The 19,756-nt window shown below is 44.6% G+C and overlaps 1 protein-coding gene across 8 annotated transcripts in view; it reads right to left on the minus strand.

The window, feature by feature from the left end:
• Positions 1–19,756, minus strand: part of CABIN1 (calcineurin binding protein 1) — a 161,959-nt gene that overhangs the window by 124,165 nt on the left and 18,038 nt on the right. For 5 of the 8 annotated variants that reach the window (XM_012454131.2, XM_012454135.2, XM_012454126.2 and 2 more), the window contains 6 exons: positions 13,940–14,017; positions 13,307–13,399; positions 11,020–11,133; positions 8,191–8,325; positions 6,409–6,589; positions 609–738 (listed from right to left, as the gene is read on the minus strand). In XM_012454131.2, coding sequence (XP_012309554.2) covers positions 609–738; positions 6,409–6,589; positions 8,191–8,325; positions 11,020–11,133; positions 13,307–13,399; positions 13,940–13,942 — 656 coding nt within the window. In that variant the 5' untranslated portion in view covers positions 13,943–14,017. Of the gene's footprint in view, positions 1–608; positions 739–6,408; positions 6,590–7,596; positions 7,769–8,190; positions 8,326–11,019; positions 11,134–13,306; positions 13,400–13,939; positions 14,018–18,401; positions 18,482–18,608; positions 18,666–19,756 lie in introns of those variants that run through there. The other 3 variants (XM_064371892.1, XM_064371891.1, XM_064371893.1) reach the window with 2 other exon arrangements.

Consider the following 19,756-nt stretch of genomic DNA (forward strand, 5'->3'; position numbering starts at 1 on the left):
ATGGCATGACAATTTAGAGCGCAGTGGGAGCCAGGGTAGGAGATAGGATGACACACAATGGAATCACGCCCGGAAACTGCCAGGGACTTGGGGCAGTCTTAACAAAAGGAGCCTGAGAGGGAAAAGCAGGAGGTGAGGTGGGAGATCTAGGGAGTCAGGCGGCAAAGAACCTCTTGGGCAATGCAATTGCGCATGGGGTGTATCCTGGAGTCAAGGCAGGGGTGGCACATGATCAGAGGCATGTTTGGGACACTGAACTTGAGCAGCACTGGGGACAAAACCCTGGGAAGCGAAAAGGCAGGAGGCAAGCTGGGCAGCCAGGTATCCAGAGGAGAGATAGCAAAACTGAAAGCTGGCCGGGCATCCGGAGAGGTGGGCATCAGGAGAGGTAGGCAGCCTGAGGAGGCCTTGTCAAGATTAGGTACAGGTGAGTGATGAACAAGGCAGCCCAAGGTCAGTTCACTAGATGAGGGGCTGCAGCAGGGCATGGAGCCCCAGAGCACAAGGGCTCCATCCATGGGACCTGAGAGGAGAATGAGTTGTGCTCCTGACCTTCACCAGTCACATAGGAGAGCATGCACACATGCATGGAAAGAGGCAGGACTTACCATTTGAGGAACATTCTGAGAGAGTCCTTCCGGAGACAAGGCTGTTCCTCAAAAATCTTCTCCTTGAGGACCAGCCCTTTGCTGTATCGGCAATCCTTCTCCAAAGCTTTGCAGATGAAGTACAAACATGCTAGTAAGGAAAGAAACAGTTTATGACTTCTGAGACCGCACTGAGAAGCTCTGGCCTTGCCAGTTAACATTAGGAAAATATTCCCACTCCCAGAATCAATGAAATGCCTGGTAAACAATGAGATACCACTTTAACTAATTCAGTTAGGTCAATAATAAGACCCAGAGTAGATAGGGCACTGCAAAGTGAGCAGGCCCAAAGTTTCTGGCAGAGGACAGACCATAGGATCTTTTTGGAGGACCATAGGCATTACACATAGATCCTCGACCCAGCAATCCCACTTCCAGGAGCTACTGCAAAAATCCAACAGCACTCACAGTGATTATCTATTGGCTAATTGGAAAACAGCCCTCAAAACATCTGGAAATAGTCAGGCGCAGAGCTCACGCCTATAATCCCATTACTCTAGAGGCCAAGGTGGGCAGATCGCTTGAGCCCGGGAGTTGGAGCCCAGCCGGGGAAACATGATGAAACCCCATCTCTACAAAAAATACAAAAATTAGTCAGGTATGTTGGTGTACACCTGTAGTATCAGCTACTCAGGACATTGAGGTGGAAGAATCGCTTGAGCCCAGGAGGTCGAGGCTGCAGTGAGCCATGACTGTACCACTGTACTCTAGCCTGGGCAACAGAGTGAGACCCTGTCTCAAGGGAAAAAAAATCTTGAAACTACTCTGTCCCACCATGGCACCTGGTTAAGTAAAGTATGTCCAATCCACACAATCAGTTGCAAAGCAGCCACTACACAGATGATCGAGGGGTATGTTTACTGTCCAGAAATAAGGCCAAGATAGAGCACTGGGAAGAAGCAGGGGACAAAAGAGGTCAAATAGTGTGGCTCCACTATACACATAAAACGGACTGAATTTTGCTTACTTGTATTTTCCAATTTTCCTTTTTTTTAAAAAAAAAAAACCTATTATTAAAATTATTGCCTACAATTTAAGACATGTACATAGTTCATGTTAATGTAATAATGAGCCTCCTCAAGTCATTGATCTGGAAAGCCTGTGCTAAGTCCAGCTCCTTCAGGAATGGAGACAGTAACAGGTAAACACACAGAAAAAATGGGATGGCATGGATTCACAAAGCAGAACTATGATATAAATTATGAAAGCCTTCAGCACTTGTATTTGGGAACAGTCCAGGTCTCACTAGCGAACACATGGAGAAACAGCACAATGCAGCAGGGTGCCAGCTCTGCCCGGACACTGGAACCACTATCATGCCCTGCCCAGCTTCTCAGTTTAGTGCAGGTGGACTGCAAGTCACTCCTATCAAGAATAACTAGAAAATGAAGCACCTAGGAGAAGCAACTCACAGAGAAAAGCCAGACCAGAAGGAGAAATCTGGACATGGAAGCCTGGGAGAGGAGGAAGTGATGCACTCCTAGTATGATTGGCAGGAGAGAGCACAGACTGGCCACGATGCTCAGCAGGGTCCACACACCCCAAAGCACACAAAGGCTGTGCAGTCTGTGAGCAGGGAGAAGTCTGTACAATCCCAGCACAGCCCAAGCTGCTCAATAGATGGTCCAAAGGTGCCTGCCTCAGACAAATAAGGGACATGGTTTCTCTGAGACCACATTAAACCTGAAGGGTAGCCATCGGTGACTTCCAGAGAGAAAACCCAGGAGGCACTGAGCACTTGGGTGATGTTGGTTCTCAGCAGGCACATTAACTGCAGTAAGCTAAACTCACTAGCCACCTACAGTCCTGCAGAAGGAAGACCTGGGAAATCTCAGAACAAGAGGCAGTCAGCAGGCCTTAACCCAGCAGCAGCCCTGCCTAATCATCTCAAGTACATAAAATGCCACTGAAAGTCAATTTAACATACTGCTTTTACTTTTTTGGTTAAAATGACTGTCAAATCTATCAGGGCTCTCACAGATATATGTGTCAGTTCAGTCTCTGTTATGATTAATTGTATGTATCTGTTTGACCAGGCTACAGGGTATCTAGACTTTGGTCAAATATTATTTTGGGTGTGTCTGTGATTGAGTGTGTCTTTGCATGAGATTAACACTTAAATCAGTAGACTGAGTAAAGCAGATTGCCCTCCCTCATCCAATCAGTTGAAGGCCTGAACGGAACAAAAAGCTGCCCTTCACCCAAGTTAAGAATTTTTCTGCCTGACTGCCTTTGAACTGGGACATTGGGGTTTTTTCCTACCGTCTCACTAAATCCAAAACATCAGCTCTTCCTGGGCCTGCCATCCTACAGACTAAAACTATACCATCAATTCTCCTGGTTCTCAGGCCTTTGAACTTAGACTGGAAAACTTGAACTGGAACTATATACACCATCACTCCTGGGTCTGCAGCTTGCTGACTCACCTGAGAATCTTGAACTTGTCAGCTACCAATATCACATGAGCCAATTCCTTACAATAAATCTATTTCTATTTATGTGTATACACGCTGTTGGTTCTGTTTCTCTGGAGAACCCTAATACAATACTCCAACCCAAATCTTCCCACAAAGACTTAAGTTTAACAAGCATAACTTCTCCTACAATGAGAGAGGGTACAAATAACTAAACAAGTCAGTGGGGGTAAGGAAGGCTGAACCCCAAAGATGGTCCCAAACTGTGGGAGGAGCATCCAAGAAGAGACTACAAGCCTCCAGGAGAAGAAACTGCTAGAGTCAAAACACTGCTCTGCAGAACTATCATATTCTGCTGGTGGAAGTGAAAAGAGGGGCAACCTACAGAACAAGTGCTTATGTTCACTGAAAGACATATACAAGAATGTTCATAGCGGGTTATGACTCAGAACCCAAATCTGGAAATAACCCAAACGTCCATGCACAGAATGGGTACATTATATAAATGCATATAATAATGACTACACAAAAATAACAAAGACCTAGTGACTGCTACACCCCACATGGGTACACTCACAGGCAGAATGACAAGCAAAAGGGGTCAGGCTGAGGAAAGCACACGCTTCCTGACTCTACCTAGAGAAAGTTCAACAACAGGCAAAGTTCATCTTTGGTGACAAAAAGGAAAAATCAAGGTCACCTTAGGAGGTTGTAAAAAGTAGAAGGGACCCAAAGTAACCTGCCTTTGGGGGTGCTGCACATGTTCTGTATCTTGACATGTTTTCACATACACAAACTGACAGGTCTCAGATTTATGCACCTTATTGTACATATGTTTTGCCTCAATTAAAAAGATTTTAAAAGTGGTTATGGAGAATAAGAACTGGAGGTGGGAAGGCTGAGCAAGGCCTCGTCTATCTCAACACATTCTATCCTGTTCCTATTTGTCTTTTTAAAAGGAAGAGGAAAAAAAAAAAAAAGGACACTCCACCCTCCAGAACTGACAGAAATAAATTATTGTTTAAGCTACCCAATCTATCATATTTTGTTATAGCAGCATGAACTAACTAAGACAGAAAGTGGTACCAACAAGTGGGCTCTGTCGTAATAAGTACCTAAAAATGTGGAAACAATTATTTTTTAAATTTTCTTTAAAGACAGGGTCTTGCTCTGTAGCCTAGGCTGGAGTGCAGTGGCACAATCATGGCTTATTGTAACCTCTAAATCTTGGGCTCCGGTGATCCAAGTAGCTGGGACTACAGGTGTACACTACCACACCCAGCTAATTTTAAAAAAAAATTATTTTTAAATGGGATCTCACTATGTTGCCCAGGCTGTTCTTGAATTTCTGGGCTCAAGTGATCCTCCCATCTCAGCCTCCTAGAGTGCTGGGACTATAGGCATGAGCTACCATGTCTGGTGCTGAAAAGAGCTTTAGAACTGGGTACAGGCTTAAAAAGGTTTGAGGTGTATGCTAGAAAAAGTGAATATTGGTAAGTAGGGATTGTTAAAGGTGATTCTGATGAGGGCTCAGAAAGAAAAGAGAAGAGCTACAGAAAGCTTCCATCTTCCTAGAGAATAATCATGTACAGAATATTGGTAGAAATATGAACATCAAAGGCAATTCTGCTGAGCTCTCAAATGGAAATAACAAACATGTGATTGGACAATGAAGAAAAGGTGATCCTTGCTGTAAAGTAGCAAAGCACTTGGCTGAATTATGTCTATGTTCTCGTGTTTTGTGGAAGGTAGAACTTGTAAGCAATGAAACTGGATATTTTGCTGAGACTTCAAAGCAAAACATTAAAGGCATGGCCCAGTCCCTCCTGGCTGCTTATAGTGAAATGCTAGAATAGAAAAAAGAAGAAGGCATTGTTAAGCAAAAAGGAACCAGAACTTAAAGATTTAGAAAATTCTGTCTATCCATATTGCAAAAATTGAGAAAGTTTGTTCTGAGAACACTATGGGTGTGGTCGGCCAACAATTTCCTCATAAGAGCAGTGTGAGCATGAACCACTGACTTAATCAGGTTACCTCGGCAGAAGCCAGAAAGGTAAGATTATACCAGCAGAAACACTGTCAGTTGGGACTAATGGGAACAGAAAAAATGATAAAGAATGAAAGGAAACCAAGAACATGTGTTATTCTTCAAGGAAAGGGAAGAAGAATCTCAAAGGTGATTCAAAGATTATCTGAGCTGCCACTTCCACCACAGACCAAGAGGCTATGGCTAGTTCCTTAAAGGCTGGGGCCACTGCTCCAGTTTGCACAGGCCAGGATGTCTCAACCTAGCATCTTAGGGGTAGAGCCCTTGCCAAGCCAAAAGGGTGGGGCTTGTCCCACCACCTACCTGCCATGAAGGTGATGCTGCCTCCTCAGCGGGCACCAAGGGCAGAGCATCAGATCAAAGATAATTATTCCTGAGACTTAGGACCTCAAATTTGCCTTGCTAAATTTGTTAAGTTTTGGGACCCAACACCCTTTCCTGCTTTTCTATTTCTCCCTATTGGAATAGAAATGTCCTTCCTATATCTGTCCCACCATTATATTTTGGAAGCAAATAATTTATCTGGATTCACAAGTTCACAACTGGAGAAGAATTTTGTCTCAGGACAAATTGTACCTCAAGTCTTACCCACATCTAATTTAGATAATACTTTTGTTTTGTTTTGGAGACAGGGTCTCACTGTGCCACCCAGACAGGAGTGCGGTTACACAACCTCGACTCACTGCAGCCTCAACCTCCCAGGCTGAAGCAGTCCTCCCACCTCAGCCTCCTGAGCAGCTGGGATGACAGTCATGCACAGGTGTGAACCCGGTTAATTTGTATTTTTTGGAGAGACGGGGTTTCACCATGTTGCCCAGGCTGGTCTCGAACTCCTGGGCTCAAGTGATCTGCCTGCCTTAGCCTCATAAAGTGTTGGGATTATGGGCGTAAGCCAACATACCCAGCCAATTTCTGCTGTTTAAGCCACTTAATCTATGGTACTTTGTTTTTATGGCAGCTCTAACAGACTAAGACACACAAAATGAGATAGTGTAGGGATGAAATCAGCCATTCCTTCTGTCAAACAAACAAAACCTTGCAAAGCAAAAAAAGAAAAAAGAAATTAGATAGCCAAAAGAAAAATCATTCAGAAAACATACTATTTCATTACTATAAGGCATTTAACAAATCAAGAAAGAGATGCAGAATAAAGCAGAAATCTAAAAATATTTCCATTCTGCCTGACAGTCAGGCAAAGCCCTTCAGTGTTAACTTTGGCTTTCAGTTTACCCAAACTACCTTTCCTCCTCAGTTCCAAAAACTACTGGCACATGGAAGAAGGCATCAAAGCATGACTTACTCGTGTAATCACTAAGGGTGTACAGGACAGTGATTAGGTTATCCAAACAGGGCCAGTGGTCAGGATTGCACCGCAGTCCTTCCTCAAAAGCATGGCGAGCCAGGGGGATCCGGATAAGCCTCAGGGCTACATGTCCAATCTTATACCAGAGGTTGACGTCTGTAGAGTCCAGCATCACTGCCTGGAAGCAACACAGCAGAAGACGCGCATGCGCGCATGCACGCATGCACGCGCACGTGCGCGCACACACAACACACAGACACACACACACACAGTCAGATCTCTCCTTGAGCAGGCACCCTGGGGTTGGGAGGAGCACAGCACTGGCATAGCCACTCGAACTACCCAGGGAAATGGCAAAAGTGGCATGACTATCTTATAACTGGCAAACAATGCTAGCTCATCTTCCCTGGAGTCACATGTTTCCAAGATCTAGAGCAATAATGGCACATAAAAAGTTAGAGGGACCAAGTTATTTAACTTAGAACTTAAAAAAAAAACTTTTCTTTTTTGAGACTAGGTCTCACTCTACTGCCCAGGCTAGAGTGCAGTGGTGTGATCATAGCTCACTGCATCCCCAAACTTTTGGGCTTAAGCAATCATCTCGCCTCAGCTTCCTGAGTAGCTGGGACTAAAGGGGTGCATCACTATACACAGCTAATTTTCAATTTTTTGGTAGAGACATGGTCTTACTATGTTGCCCAGGCTGGTCTCAAACTCCTAGCCTCAAGTGATCCTGTTGCCTCAGCTTCCTCATTTTCTTGATATATTTTGTCAATTTGAGCATCTGTAATCCTTACATATTTAATAGGTTTAAAAAAAAAAGTAAAAGGAGTAGAAGGAAAAGAAAATATGGGACAGGTGTGATGGCTTGTGCCTGTAATCCCAGTTTGGGAGGCTGAGATGGGCAGAATGCTTGAGTCCACGAGTTCAAGAGCAGCCTGGGCAACATGGCAAAACTCCATCTCTACTAAAAATACAAAAAAATAACTGGGTGTAGTGGTGCGTGCCTACAGTCCCAGCTACTTGGGGGCGTGAGGTGGGAGGATCACTTGAGCCTGGGAGGTCGAGGCTGCAGTGAGCCTTGATTGTGCCACTGCACTCCAGCCTGTGCAACCATGTCTTAAATTTTTTTTTTAATGGGAGTCTTATGGGATTTAAGAAAACTCATGTACTTTGAAGACAAACCTTGGTTCACATCCCTGTTCCAACACTGATTAGCAGAATGATCCTGAGCCTCCATTTCCTCATCACTAAAGTGAAGATAAAGACTCCTTCCTTCCAAGATGGCATGAGGATTAGTGTATGCATAGGAAGCAAATGGCACAGTGTCTGGTGCTTTAGAGGTCCCACAGAGAGACTGATAGTAACATGAAATAACAATACTATTATGACTGGAAGTATTAATATATTGAATCAGTTTCAGACTGTTTTTCATACTATTATGCATACCAACTCACTTAATTTTCACAACTATGCTTTTTATTATTCCCACTATATTGGTATAGACCTAGAGGTACCAAGAGACTGAATAACTCACTCTTGGCCACACATGCACTGAGTAGCAAAGGAAGAATTCGCATGCAGGCCTCTGTATCCAAGTATGTGCTCTCCAGGCCTGGTCAGTACCAACTGTTATCACCTATGGACCCTAGAGCCTTGGGTACTACAGCTTGGTGATGTACCACTACAAACTCTTCTTTTTGGCCCACGAGACCCCAACCTCATCCCCTCCACCAAGAGCTTTCAAAACACCAAGGGAGCTAAGCACCAAAACGCCACCTCTAAGTAGAACTCCATGGCTGTTTCCAGATCCTCCCGCTGGGCCGCCAGCTGAGCCAAGTTCTTATATGTGGAATATTTCAGTATCAGCCCAGGGTGTTTCAACCCCTCTTTCTCATCACCAGATGAAACTGCCTGTGAACAAAACAAACAGGAACAGAAGTGACAACTAGGCCTTGAAGCCTCAGCAAGCAGCCAGCAGGATACATGGCTTCCAGGCTGGCCTCTGCTGCAAGCTCTTGAGACAGTCTAGTGTCGTTCACCACTAGAAAATGAAGGTGCTGCACCATGTGTTCTTATAAGACCACTCCTGCTCCAAGTGCACAGAGAAGAACGAACGACCCTGAGGTATTAATAGTTTGCAGATAGTCTGGGCATCCATAGAGACAGAGAAAAGCTGCCCTATAACTACTGCCATGCCTGAGGGTTCAGGCCTAGAGAGTAACATTTACAGCACAGGTAGGCCCAGCCAGCAGCTCCAGCTATGAAGATGAAAGACAAGGTATGAGCAGGCTGCCTGGGGGCAGGAAGACCTGAAGCTTCACCCCAGACAGACACTCCAGGATTAGGAGTAAGAGGCTGAGCCTATAACTCATCACACAACCATAGACAATTGTTAATTTAACTAAAACATTAGTGTCTGACCTCTGTAATTAAGAAAAACAATTCCTACCCTAAATATCAAAGGTTAAAGTGAGATGAAAGACCATAAGAATTGCAAATGTATTTAATATGAAAAGATATTTCATTACAGCTTTAATGACCTTATATTCTAAGAAACTACTGATTAGTAAACTATTGCTCCAACCATAGGACAAAGACTAACATTTTCTAACAGAAAAAACTCACGGGCACCAAGAAGCTCTTTCCTGGGACAGGTGGCTTCCACACATTGCTCTTCATGTTCTGAACAGGCAAGACTCGAAGACATGCCACCCTCAGCAAGCAACCCTTGACTAATCCAATAATCTATCTACCTTGGAGGTCTTAAGGAACTTCTTTAAGTCTGAGAAGCTCAAATGAAGCCCCATTCAGTTATCTTCTACTGTCGTCTGACTTAACACACAAAAAAGGCTCCCAAGAACCAGCTGACCAGGGCTGGATCCCAGGTACCTCTGTCCCTCCAGATACAGAACTCTTCGAAACATAGTGGGAACAAATTTACTGAGACCAAGTGAGTCTACTTCAGACTAAACAGCCAGCAATACACATAAACATAACAGTGGATGCTCTTAACTAACCTCCACCTAACAGACTACCAACATTCGGTACCACTCTCAATGCCCCCTGAAAGGCTTGCCCCAGCAAGTCCCTCCAGGACACCAACCAGTTAGGCTGAATGCTTCTTAGGAGTCAGCTGCGGTCCAGGATCTATTTATGCCAATCCTCTGTAAAACTGTTATTGAGTACATTAATGCAATAAGAGGGTAATAAGAAACTGTTCTATGTATATTTTCTGTACTTTTTGGTTGCTTAAAATGAGCATGTTTTTACGATTATAAGCAAGGGGGGGTTGCTAAAACAACCTTGTAAGGCTAAAAGTGATACACTGTGCAAAGAAAGATGCACACACCTACAACTAAAAGGCTGACACATGACCGTGCCCTTAGGTAAAAGGTCTCCTGCCTAGCACCTGTTGAATGCTGGGCCCACCTGGCATCCATCCTATACTTAGACTGCCCGCTGAGTTCAGTGCTTACCTGTTCACATCTCTGAGGTACATTCCACCAAGGCCTGAAAGGGAAGACCCAACAAGCCCAGCAACCGGCCCAAAACCAAAGCTCAGTAAATATGAAATAAACTAATTTTCCCTCTCTGGGTCCTTGCCTACTTCCTACTAACACTGAGAGGAGGAGGTCGCAAGTCCCATACCCCTTATTCCAAGAAACTATAACCAGTAACCAAAGACTCTTGACAAGCTATATAATTAGGAATATGAGGAAATACCTTGAGTGAGAGAAGGAATAGATGCTTTCTGCTGACAATTAGAACTCAGTATTCTAACTCAACAGCAGCAAAAACCATCTAGGGGTAATGTGCTTGAGTCACAAGCATCTGCCTGCCTAGCACTGTAGGAGACTCTGCTGAACTGAAAGACTGTGCAGTCCAGAAAAACACCCATGGAGTTTATCTGCTTCCTTAATGCACATCACCTGCATGTTTGGGTACCTGAAAACAAGTGTCTTTCCTCCCAATGAAATATACACCTTCCTAAATGAATTTCAGGTTGGGACCAATTCCCAAACCTCTGGTCGACATCTCTAGTCAATTCGAGGATTAACTCACTCACCACTACCACAGTCCCCATGCTGCGACCACATCCTTCTGACTATATTCAAAACTCCATAGCATGTCTATACAGACTTCCCAAGCTCAAGGTCTTTTACTCAAATGGCATTTGCTAGAATGTGCTGCCAATAGGATCATCAGATATCAGCAAACCATGGACTCCAATCCTGGTTCGAATGGTTCACTTACCTGGATGGCTTTGAGCCATCAAGATCTCACTAAGCCTCAGTTTCCACATTTGTAAAACCCAGCTACTGGGCAGAGTGGTTGTGAAGATTAATTAATAATGATAGCTGGCCTTTACCAAGCACTTACTTTGCACCAGGAACCATTCTACATGCTTCACTGGATTCACTCAACCCTCATAAAAACTCAATGAGGAAAATACTCTAGAGGTAGAGAAATAGGGGCAGAGAGGTGAAATGTTTCCAAGGTTCCCCAGCCAAGAAATGGGAGAGCAGAGGTAAGGCCCAGAGCACCCAGCCCCGTAGCGCATACACTAACCACCTGGCCACACTGCCTGGCCTGCTGGTGCCTCACCTCCCGTAGCAAGCGCGCCTCCAAGAGCTCATGGTAGGCTTTGGCAGACTCCTCAAACCGGTCATGTTTCTGCAGATCCAGGGCTTTGTGGTACAATGCAAAAGCCTCTGCTTCCTGCAAACCAAGACAAGAGATGTTTTTATACAGCATAAAGATCTGTCTTTTTTAAGCCAAAAATGTATGTAAGGCAGGGCAACAGAGGAACCAATCATGTGATTAGATGGCTGGAACTTTCAGCTCCCAGACCTCCCAACTTCCAGAAAGGGAAGAGAGGCTGGCGATTGAGTTTATCACTAGTCACTTAATCAATCATGCCTATGTGATAGAATCTCCATTAAAAAAAATCCTAAAGGACAGGATTCAGAAAGCTGCTGAGCTGGTGAACAACATTGAGGTGCTGGGAGGGTGCCGCACCTGGAGAGGGCACAGAAGTTCTGTGCATCCACCCCATACCTTGCTATAAACATCTCCTCCACTTGGCTGTTCCTGAGTTGTATCCTTTGAAATAAATTGGTTAATGTAGGTAAAGTGTTTTCCTAAGTCCTGAGCCATTCTAGCAAACTGTCAAACCTAAAAGGATTAGAGGGTGAGAATCCCTGACTTTTAGCCCAGCTGAACAGAAGTGTGGGTATCCTGGCACTCAATGCTTGCAACTGGCATCCGAAGTGAGGGCAGTTTTGTGCTAATGAGCTGTTAGCACTATGGAGTCTGTCACTAACTCTAGGTAGCTAGTGTCAGAACTGAATTGTAGGACACTCAGCTGGTGTATGGGGAGTTGGAGAATTGGTTGGTATGGGGGGAAAATACCACCAATATATGATGTCAGAAGTTCTGTGAGTGAAAAGTTCAGTGTGAACAGTTTCCATTGCAGGCCAGGCACAGCAGCTCACATCTGTAATCCCAGCACTTTAGGAAACCAAGGTGTGAACTGAGGAGTTCACGACCCACCTGGGCCACATAGAGAGACGCCCCTCTCTACAAAAAATTTAAAAATCAGCTGAGCATGGTGGCATGTATCTGTAGTCCTAAGCTATTCATGAGGCTGAGGCAGGAAGACTGCTTGAGCCCAGGAGTTAGAGGTTACAATGAGCTGTGACCATGCCACTACACTCCAGTCTGGGTAAAAGAGTGAGACCCTGTCTCTTAAAATAAACAAACAACAACAACAGAAACTACCACAAACACAAAACTGGTTTCAATTGTTTTCTTTCTTTCTTTTTTTGTCTTGAGACAGAGTCTCACTCTGTCACCCAGGCTGGAGTGCAGTGGCATGATCTCAGTTCATGCAACCTCCGCCTCCCAGGTTCAAACTATTCTCCTGCCTCAGCCTCCCTAGTAGCTGGGACTACAGCCATGAGCCACCTTGCCCAGCTAATGTTTGTACTTTGAATAGAGATGGGGTTTCACCATGTTGGCCAGGCTGGTCTCAAACTCCTGACTTCAAGTGATCCACTCACCTCAGCCTCCCAAAGTGCTGGGAGGCTAAGCACCTGGCCCAGTTTCTACTGTTTTCTACTCACCACTCTGCCATAGCCTGATCATTGCCTAGGGAGGATGACAACCTCCCATGGGAGGAAGGCGGCATTGGGTGGGTCGAGCCTCACTGACATGCCTTACAGACTAGGGACAGGTGACTAGTAGACTTCTGAGACAGCTCTGGAACTGTCCTGATTTCTACCATAAAATGCAGGGGGTGTGAGAGAGGAAGCATATGTTTATTTCAGGGAAAACAAAGGCAGGAGCAAACCCTTGTTACACTTGGATAGGACAAGGGTATAGAGATGAATGGACAGAAAGAAGGAAGGCTGAAATGGAAGAGATGCCAGGCCTCATGGGAAAGAGGAGTGACCAACAATCTAGGGAGTTAAGGTTGGACCTGGCTGTCTCACTGACCTGGAGGGTGATCCCAGTCTAGGCTGCTCCCCTCAAGAGTCTCATCACACTGTAAAGTGAAGGCAATACACTAGGGAACCTCGAAGCACCATCTGCCATTAATATTCTGCCATTCCCTGGGTATCTCAACTCCCGAGGCCTACACAAAAAATGGGCTACATGGAAGTGGGCCTGGGGGCTAAACTGGCCTTCATATACACTGACAGAATAAATATAATTTCTCCTCAATATGATCATCTCCTAAGTAAAACAGTTTAACAGGAGATGGAGAGCTAGCCATTTTTCAAAATGGAATTTTGAAACCCCACTAAGGAGATGTCTAAATGCATTTAAAATGGGGTTCCATCTATAGAAATTAGAAGGTACCTGCAGAGGAAGACATTGCATTACATACCTGAGCCTCCTTTGTCTGGGTTTTGTGACTTTTAAAGCTTCCTTCATGATCATCCTCAACAGTGGAGCTGGCATTTAAGGCTGCAATTCGAATCTAGAAACAAGGATTTGGTGGAAGAGACAAGTTGCTTTGAGATGTCACTCATCTCTTTAAATACTGATAGATGAATACATTTCTGCTCCAGCATATGATCTATTCTACCTTGAAAAGCTATGGCCTCCTCAGATGTGGGGAATGAACAAAAAATCATCATCTAAAGAAAAAAAGTAAGGAGGGGAGGGTTATGCTAATCTGTGCAGAAAGTGTGTCCTGGGTACTGTCCACTGCAAAAGCAACAGACACTGGGGATACCCCAGAAACAGCTCAACACAGTGGAAGACCCAGGTAATGGAACAACAGATTTCAACAAAACATGTTAACTTTGTCTTTCCAGCAACTCTGACAAGGTCCTGCAAGCCACTTCAACCACCAGGCAAGCACTCACACCCTCAAAGATGCCAACAGCCCTCCTGGGAGGAAAGCTGCTCCATAATAAGAGCCTTCAGAGTCTACCAGGAAAATGCCCCTCGCCCCCAGGAGTAAACTAACAAAAGAACACTGATGTCCGCAAAATAGGCAGGCATCAGTCCTTACCATATTCAGAGAGATTCAGCACTGCCACACAGCATCACTTCTCATCACTAGTAAAGGTTGCCCCAGTCCACAACTCTCCTAGAAGGGAAATAGGACAACTAAGATGAGACTTAAGAAGAGCCAGGAAGGTCACAGTGCTGAGGTCCACCAGGAAACAGTCCTTCCCTGAGCTCTATGCACATAGACCAGTGAATAGCTGCCTTGGGACAGTAGTGTGGTCTATTACACAAGGAGCTCCTTGGTATAGCATTCATCCTCACCATAGCATTCATCATTGCCCGGCAATGCATCAGGTGCCAGGCACACAAAAGTGTGCCTCACCATAGCTCCTTGGTATAGCATTCATCCTCACCATAGCTCCTCACCATAGCATTCATCATTGCCAGGCAATGTACCAGGTGCCAGACACACAAAAGTGTGAGAACAATCCCTGCCCCCAGGGATCACTGCAAGCAGAGGTAACAAACCTATTATTTTTTTCAAAAGCTGAATGATATGAAAAGAAACACAGGCAACATCTTAAGGAAGAAAAGAACAATTCATTCAAAGGGATTAAGGAAGGCAAAGGAGTAAGTTACTGTATTAAGCCTTGGAAGAATGGAATACACTGCAGTGGAAGACAGTGAAGCAAAGAGGCAAGGAGAACATGGTGTGATGGGAAAACTAGGAGACAAGGCGTTAGAGCAGGGATGTGCGTGGAGGATGGAGAGGTAGTTGAGGGCCAAGCCACAACACAGAGGCCATGAACTTTATCTGCAGGCAACAGGGAACAAATGGGTACTTTAAGGAGAAAAAAAATGTCTTGCCAATGTTTTCAAAAGATAATAGAGAAACAATTAGAGGTAGGCAGACCAGTTTAAAGGCTGCAAAAGATGATACGATTGGCAAGGATGTGGAGATTTAGAATCTCATGCAGTGCTCCTGGGAATGTAAACTGGTGCAGCCCTTGTGGAAAACAGTCTGCTAGATCCTCAAAATGTTAAACAGAGCTAGCATATGACCAGGGAATTCCACTCCTATGTGTATCTTCCCAAGAGAAATGAAAACATGTCCACGCCAAAACATGTTCATGAATGTTTACAGAGGCATTATTTCTAAAAGTTAAAAGGTGGAAACAACCTAAATGTCCATCGACTGATGAATAAATAAACAAAATGAAGTATGTCCATATAAGGGAGTATTTATCATTCAGTCATAAAAAGGAATAAAGTTCTGATACATGCTACAACATGGAAGAACCTTGAAAACATTATGCTAAATAAAAGAAGTCATACATAACAGCATATATTGTCTGACTTCAATTATATGAAATGTCCAGAATAGGCAAATCTATGGTTTAGTGCAGGGGTCCCCAACGCCCAGGCCACGGACCAATACTGGTCCATGGCCTGTTAGAAATCGAGCCACAGAACAGGAGATGATTGGCAGGTGAGCAAGCATTACTGCCTGAGCTCTGCCTCCTGTCAGATCAGCGACAGCATTAGATTCTCACAGGAGCACAAAGCCTATTATGAACTGTGCATGCGAGGGATCTGAGTTGTGCGCTCCTTATGAGAATCTAACTAATGCCTGATGACGTGAAGTGGAACAGTTTCAAACAGAAATTATCCCCACCCTCTGCCCTGGTCTATGGAAAAATTGTCTTCCAAGAAACCAGTTCCTGATACCAAACAGATGGGGAATGCTGGTTTAATGGACCTGGGGAGAAGGACAATTGGGGAATGACTACCATTAGCATTTCTTTCTGGGATGACAAAAATGTTCTAAAATTGATTATGGTGGTGGCTACACAACTCTGTTAATATACTAAAAACCAATGAATTTGTACACTTCAGGTGAACTACATGGTATGTAAATTATAAAGTTCTTATTTTTAAAAAGATGCCAGGATCCCACATGGACCCATGACAGCAGGGATCAAGGGGAGTCCAACTAGGAGGCAGACTTACAGGACCTGATACCTAGGAAACTGGCCCTAGGAACTGGGATAGGGATAGGAACACTACCAAATAAGTCAGGGAGGGCAGGAGGAGAAGCTGTTAAAAGTCCCACCTGAGAGGCTGGCAGAAGGGCCTGGAAGGGCCCAGCAGGCAGTGGGATAAGCCTTAAACAGACAGACTGAACACATGCTCCACTTTTATTGATTAAAATAACTGCTACTGGCTGGACACTGTGGCTGATGTAATCCCAGCACTTTGGGAGGCTGAGGCGGAAGGACTGCTTGATCCCAGGAGTTTGAGACCAGCCTGGGCAATAAGGTAAGACCCTGTCTCTATTAAAAATAATAATAAATAAAAAATGACTGCTACTGTCACCAGTGCTTACAGCAGTGACTTCTAGCACAGGCTTCCACAATAGGCTCTGAGTTCTCCTAGGGTTCTTGCAGGGAAGGAAGTTTCTCATAGACAAAGAAAACTCAAACCTTTCCTAGACTGATAGCTGTTTTATCTCCTGAGTTCCACATTTAGAAAAAAAGAATACTGTTAATCAGAAGTTTTGAAACTGCAGTTTTTCTTTTGTTTTTGTTTCAGGTTCTTTGACACGGAGTCTCACTCTGTCGCCCAGGCTGGAGTGCAGTGGCACAATCTCGGCTCACTGGAACCTCCGCCTCCCCAGTTCAAGTGATTCTCCTGCCTCAGCCTCCTGAGTAGATGGGATTACAGCCATCTGCCACCATGCCCAGCTAATTTTTTGTATTTTTAGTAGAGATGGGGTTTTACCATGTTGACCAGGCTGGTCTCAAACTCCTGACCTCAGGTGATCCAGCATCCCAAAGTGTTGGGATTACAGGTATGAGCCACCATGTCTGGCTGGAAACCACAGCTTTATCATAAGCTATGCCAAGATGGACACTGGGACCACTATACTATATACATATAAAAGTAGAAACTATAGCATTAAAACCCTGCATCTGGGTTGTTATCAAAGCAAAATGAAACCAGAAAATAACAAGTATTGGTGAGGACATGGAGAAAATGGAGTCTTTGTATATTGCTGGTGAGAATGTAAAATGGTGTGGCTACTGTGAAAAAGGGTTTGTCAGTTCCTCAAAAAATTAAACACAGAATTACTACATGACCCAGAAATTCCACATCTGGCTACGTACAGACACAAAAGAACAAATATTGTATGATTCCAGTTATAGGTGGAAAATAGAACAGGCAAATTCATACAGACAGAAAGTAGAAAGGTGGTTGCCAGAGCCTGGGGGAGAAGGCAATGGAGAGTTACTGTGTAATGGATACAGAGTATCGATTTTGCAAGATGAAGAGTTCTGGAGATGGATGGTGGTGATGGTAACACAACAATGTGAATGTACTTAATACCACCGAGCTGAAAACTTAAAAAATGGGCAAAATTGTAAATTTTGTTTGCATACTTTATAATTTGTTTTAATATCCAGAAGTAAACAATCAAGAGAATAGTTTCCAATTAGGATCAAAGTTGAACTTGTTTTCAAAACACAAAGACATTACTCCAAATAAAGTCTCTGCTAGGCTCTGGTCATCCTCAAGGCAGGCCGACAGCCCATGGCCAGACCTGCAGCTCAAGCCACTCCCTGATGACTCCCAGTAAGCAAAACTTATAGCCCCAGAGGCCAATTATAGAGCCCACTGGAAATTAGAAGAGGTGGGGGAGCCTCTCAAACCCCCACTTCACAGCCACTCTCTTCTCCTCACCCATTGGGCTCTGTGCACTGAATCCCAAAACACCTCTAATCCTATTGGACATCACATAGCCTCCATCAGAACTGCTGCCTTCACTTACCCAGCAGTCACTCAATAACTACCCATTGGTTGATTTTTTTTTCACCACTATCCTACTGTAAAAATCAGCTGTCCTACCTAGACCTGGGGTTGTAAGAAGGAAAAATAAAAAGAACACTGGATTTGGAATAGGAAGATTTCAGAGCGTGGTTGAGTTGTGTCTCTGATGCCTGACACCTCGATCCTTTACCACCCTTGGTGTCCTTGTGTATAAAATACCAACAGCAGCTTGACTAGCCTGGAGCTCCTCTGAACAGAGACAAGCAGACTCAGCTGGTATTCCCGTGTGTCACACCCATACTGACTTCTCCCGCTCCCTGCCACCCCACAGAAGCAGGAGAAAAATCAGACAGTGGCACTCCTGCCAAGCCACAGGCCTCCCAATTCACTTTCTGCAGGACAGGTGCTAGCTCCAAGTCATGGCCAGTCTTCCTAGATGGCAACTGGATCCTCCTGAGGAAAAAGAAGGGAGGGGCCCACAAATGGCTGAAGGATCAGGTCTCTGTGTGGCAGTGGCAGGGTCCACGTGCATGGGTGGGAGAACATTAATGCAGCCATCATGCCAAAGCCAAACTATTTCATAAGGAAGAAAGTTCGTCTGCTTCCTAAGTAACACCTCGAAGGAAAGCATCCAACCACCACCAGGATGGTGCCAGGAGGGCCTATGCCTTCTCCTGGGGCATATGCTTCTTTACCTCCAGGACCATGGTGAGTGCAAGTCAAATCTCAGAGCTGACAGGAGACGGCCTCTCGGGATAGATGAATGACTAAATAACTAGGCAAGTCAGAGGGAAAAAAAAACAACAGTCAGCTTCAAATTCAGAGAGGGGTTTCTGGCCCCATGTGCTGTCTGAGCCCCTGCCCCAGCCCAATTCCTCCCACCTCCTCCATAAGGAAGGCACCTGGATTTCCTGAAGCAACAGCTCCCTGAGTACCATGATCAGCAGGGTCCAAACACCCTGAAAGAGTCCACAGTGCAGGAGAAGAAACAAATTTCAAAATTGTTTTCAAAAACAATTTATTTTCAATATTGTTCTATGTTAAAACTCAAGTCAACTCTCCCCACTATAAGGGTACCTGTGCTGGCTTTAACACAATCTAAAAACAGCAGTACTTGGCACTCTCCAACTCTCCAGTCCATCCCAGACATGTATAAAGCACATTCGCATTACCTCACTTGAATTTAATGCAGCCTTACAAAATAGGCATTATCACCTCCATTTTCCAGATTAGGAAACCCAGGCTTAGGGAGACTAGCTGACCTGCCCAAAGACACAGTGCTAGAAAGAAACAAAAATAGGACTCAAAGCCCAGCACTCTTTTCTATCACAGCAAAAAGTGACATGCCTTGGCAAAGAGTCTCCTGCCTGTCCCTGGACATACACAGCTGTGAGCTATTATACTTCAGCTAAAAGCCACAGCTGATGCCCTGCAAGGGCTCCTAACATGTTTGCTGAAGGCCATAGAATAAATCACATTTGCTCAGGCTGTTGGACTATCACTTATGCATCATCAACATCACTCCATAAGGAGAAAACAAAATTTCCAATTCTCTAAGAAAAGTACTAGCAAAAAGCTATTCAATGCCTAAGTAGTACATGCTAATCAAAAATTCACAAAGACCAGCTTCCATTTTATAGGGAGGCACCTCAGGCTTGCCACCTTAGGTGATTTGCCTCAGGCTGCCCAGCTGGTCTGCAGCAGAACCCAAGCTTTAAGCTGGGCACTGCTTTTCAACAGAAGTCGGGAGGACTGGGCACAAATACATACTGGAACCGAGGCATACTCCTGGGTATCCAGTTTTACCGTCTATACAACATTTCATCAAGGAGAACCTAAAAATGATTCCCACACAGACTCATCATGTATGTTAGGCCCATGAGACCAGCACCCCTTCTGCCCACTGCCTCCTAATTGCACTCCATCATTACCACTCTTCCTCAGCTCCCCAAAAATTTTCAGTGGCAAAATTAAGAAGCTAGAATAATGGACACATTGGGAAGACTGTGGGAGCTTTGAACATGTACTGTATAATCCCCTTTACTAGCAA

This window comes from Aotus nancymaae, unplaced genomic scaffold (genome assembly GCF_030222135.1).
Source record: "Aotus nancymaae isolate 86718 unplaced genomic scaffold, 86718_ANA_hifiasm-v0.15.2.pri h1tg000210l, whole genome shotgun sequence".
NCBI lineage: Eukaryota > Metazoa > Chordata > Mammalia > Primates > Aotidae > Aotus > Aotus nancymaae.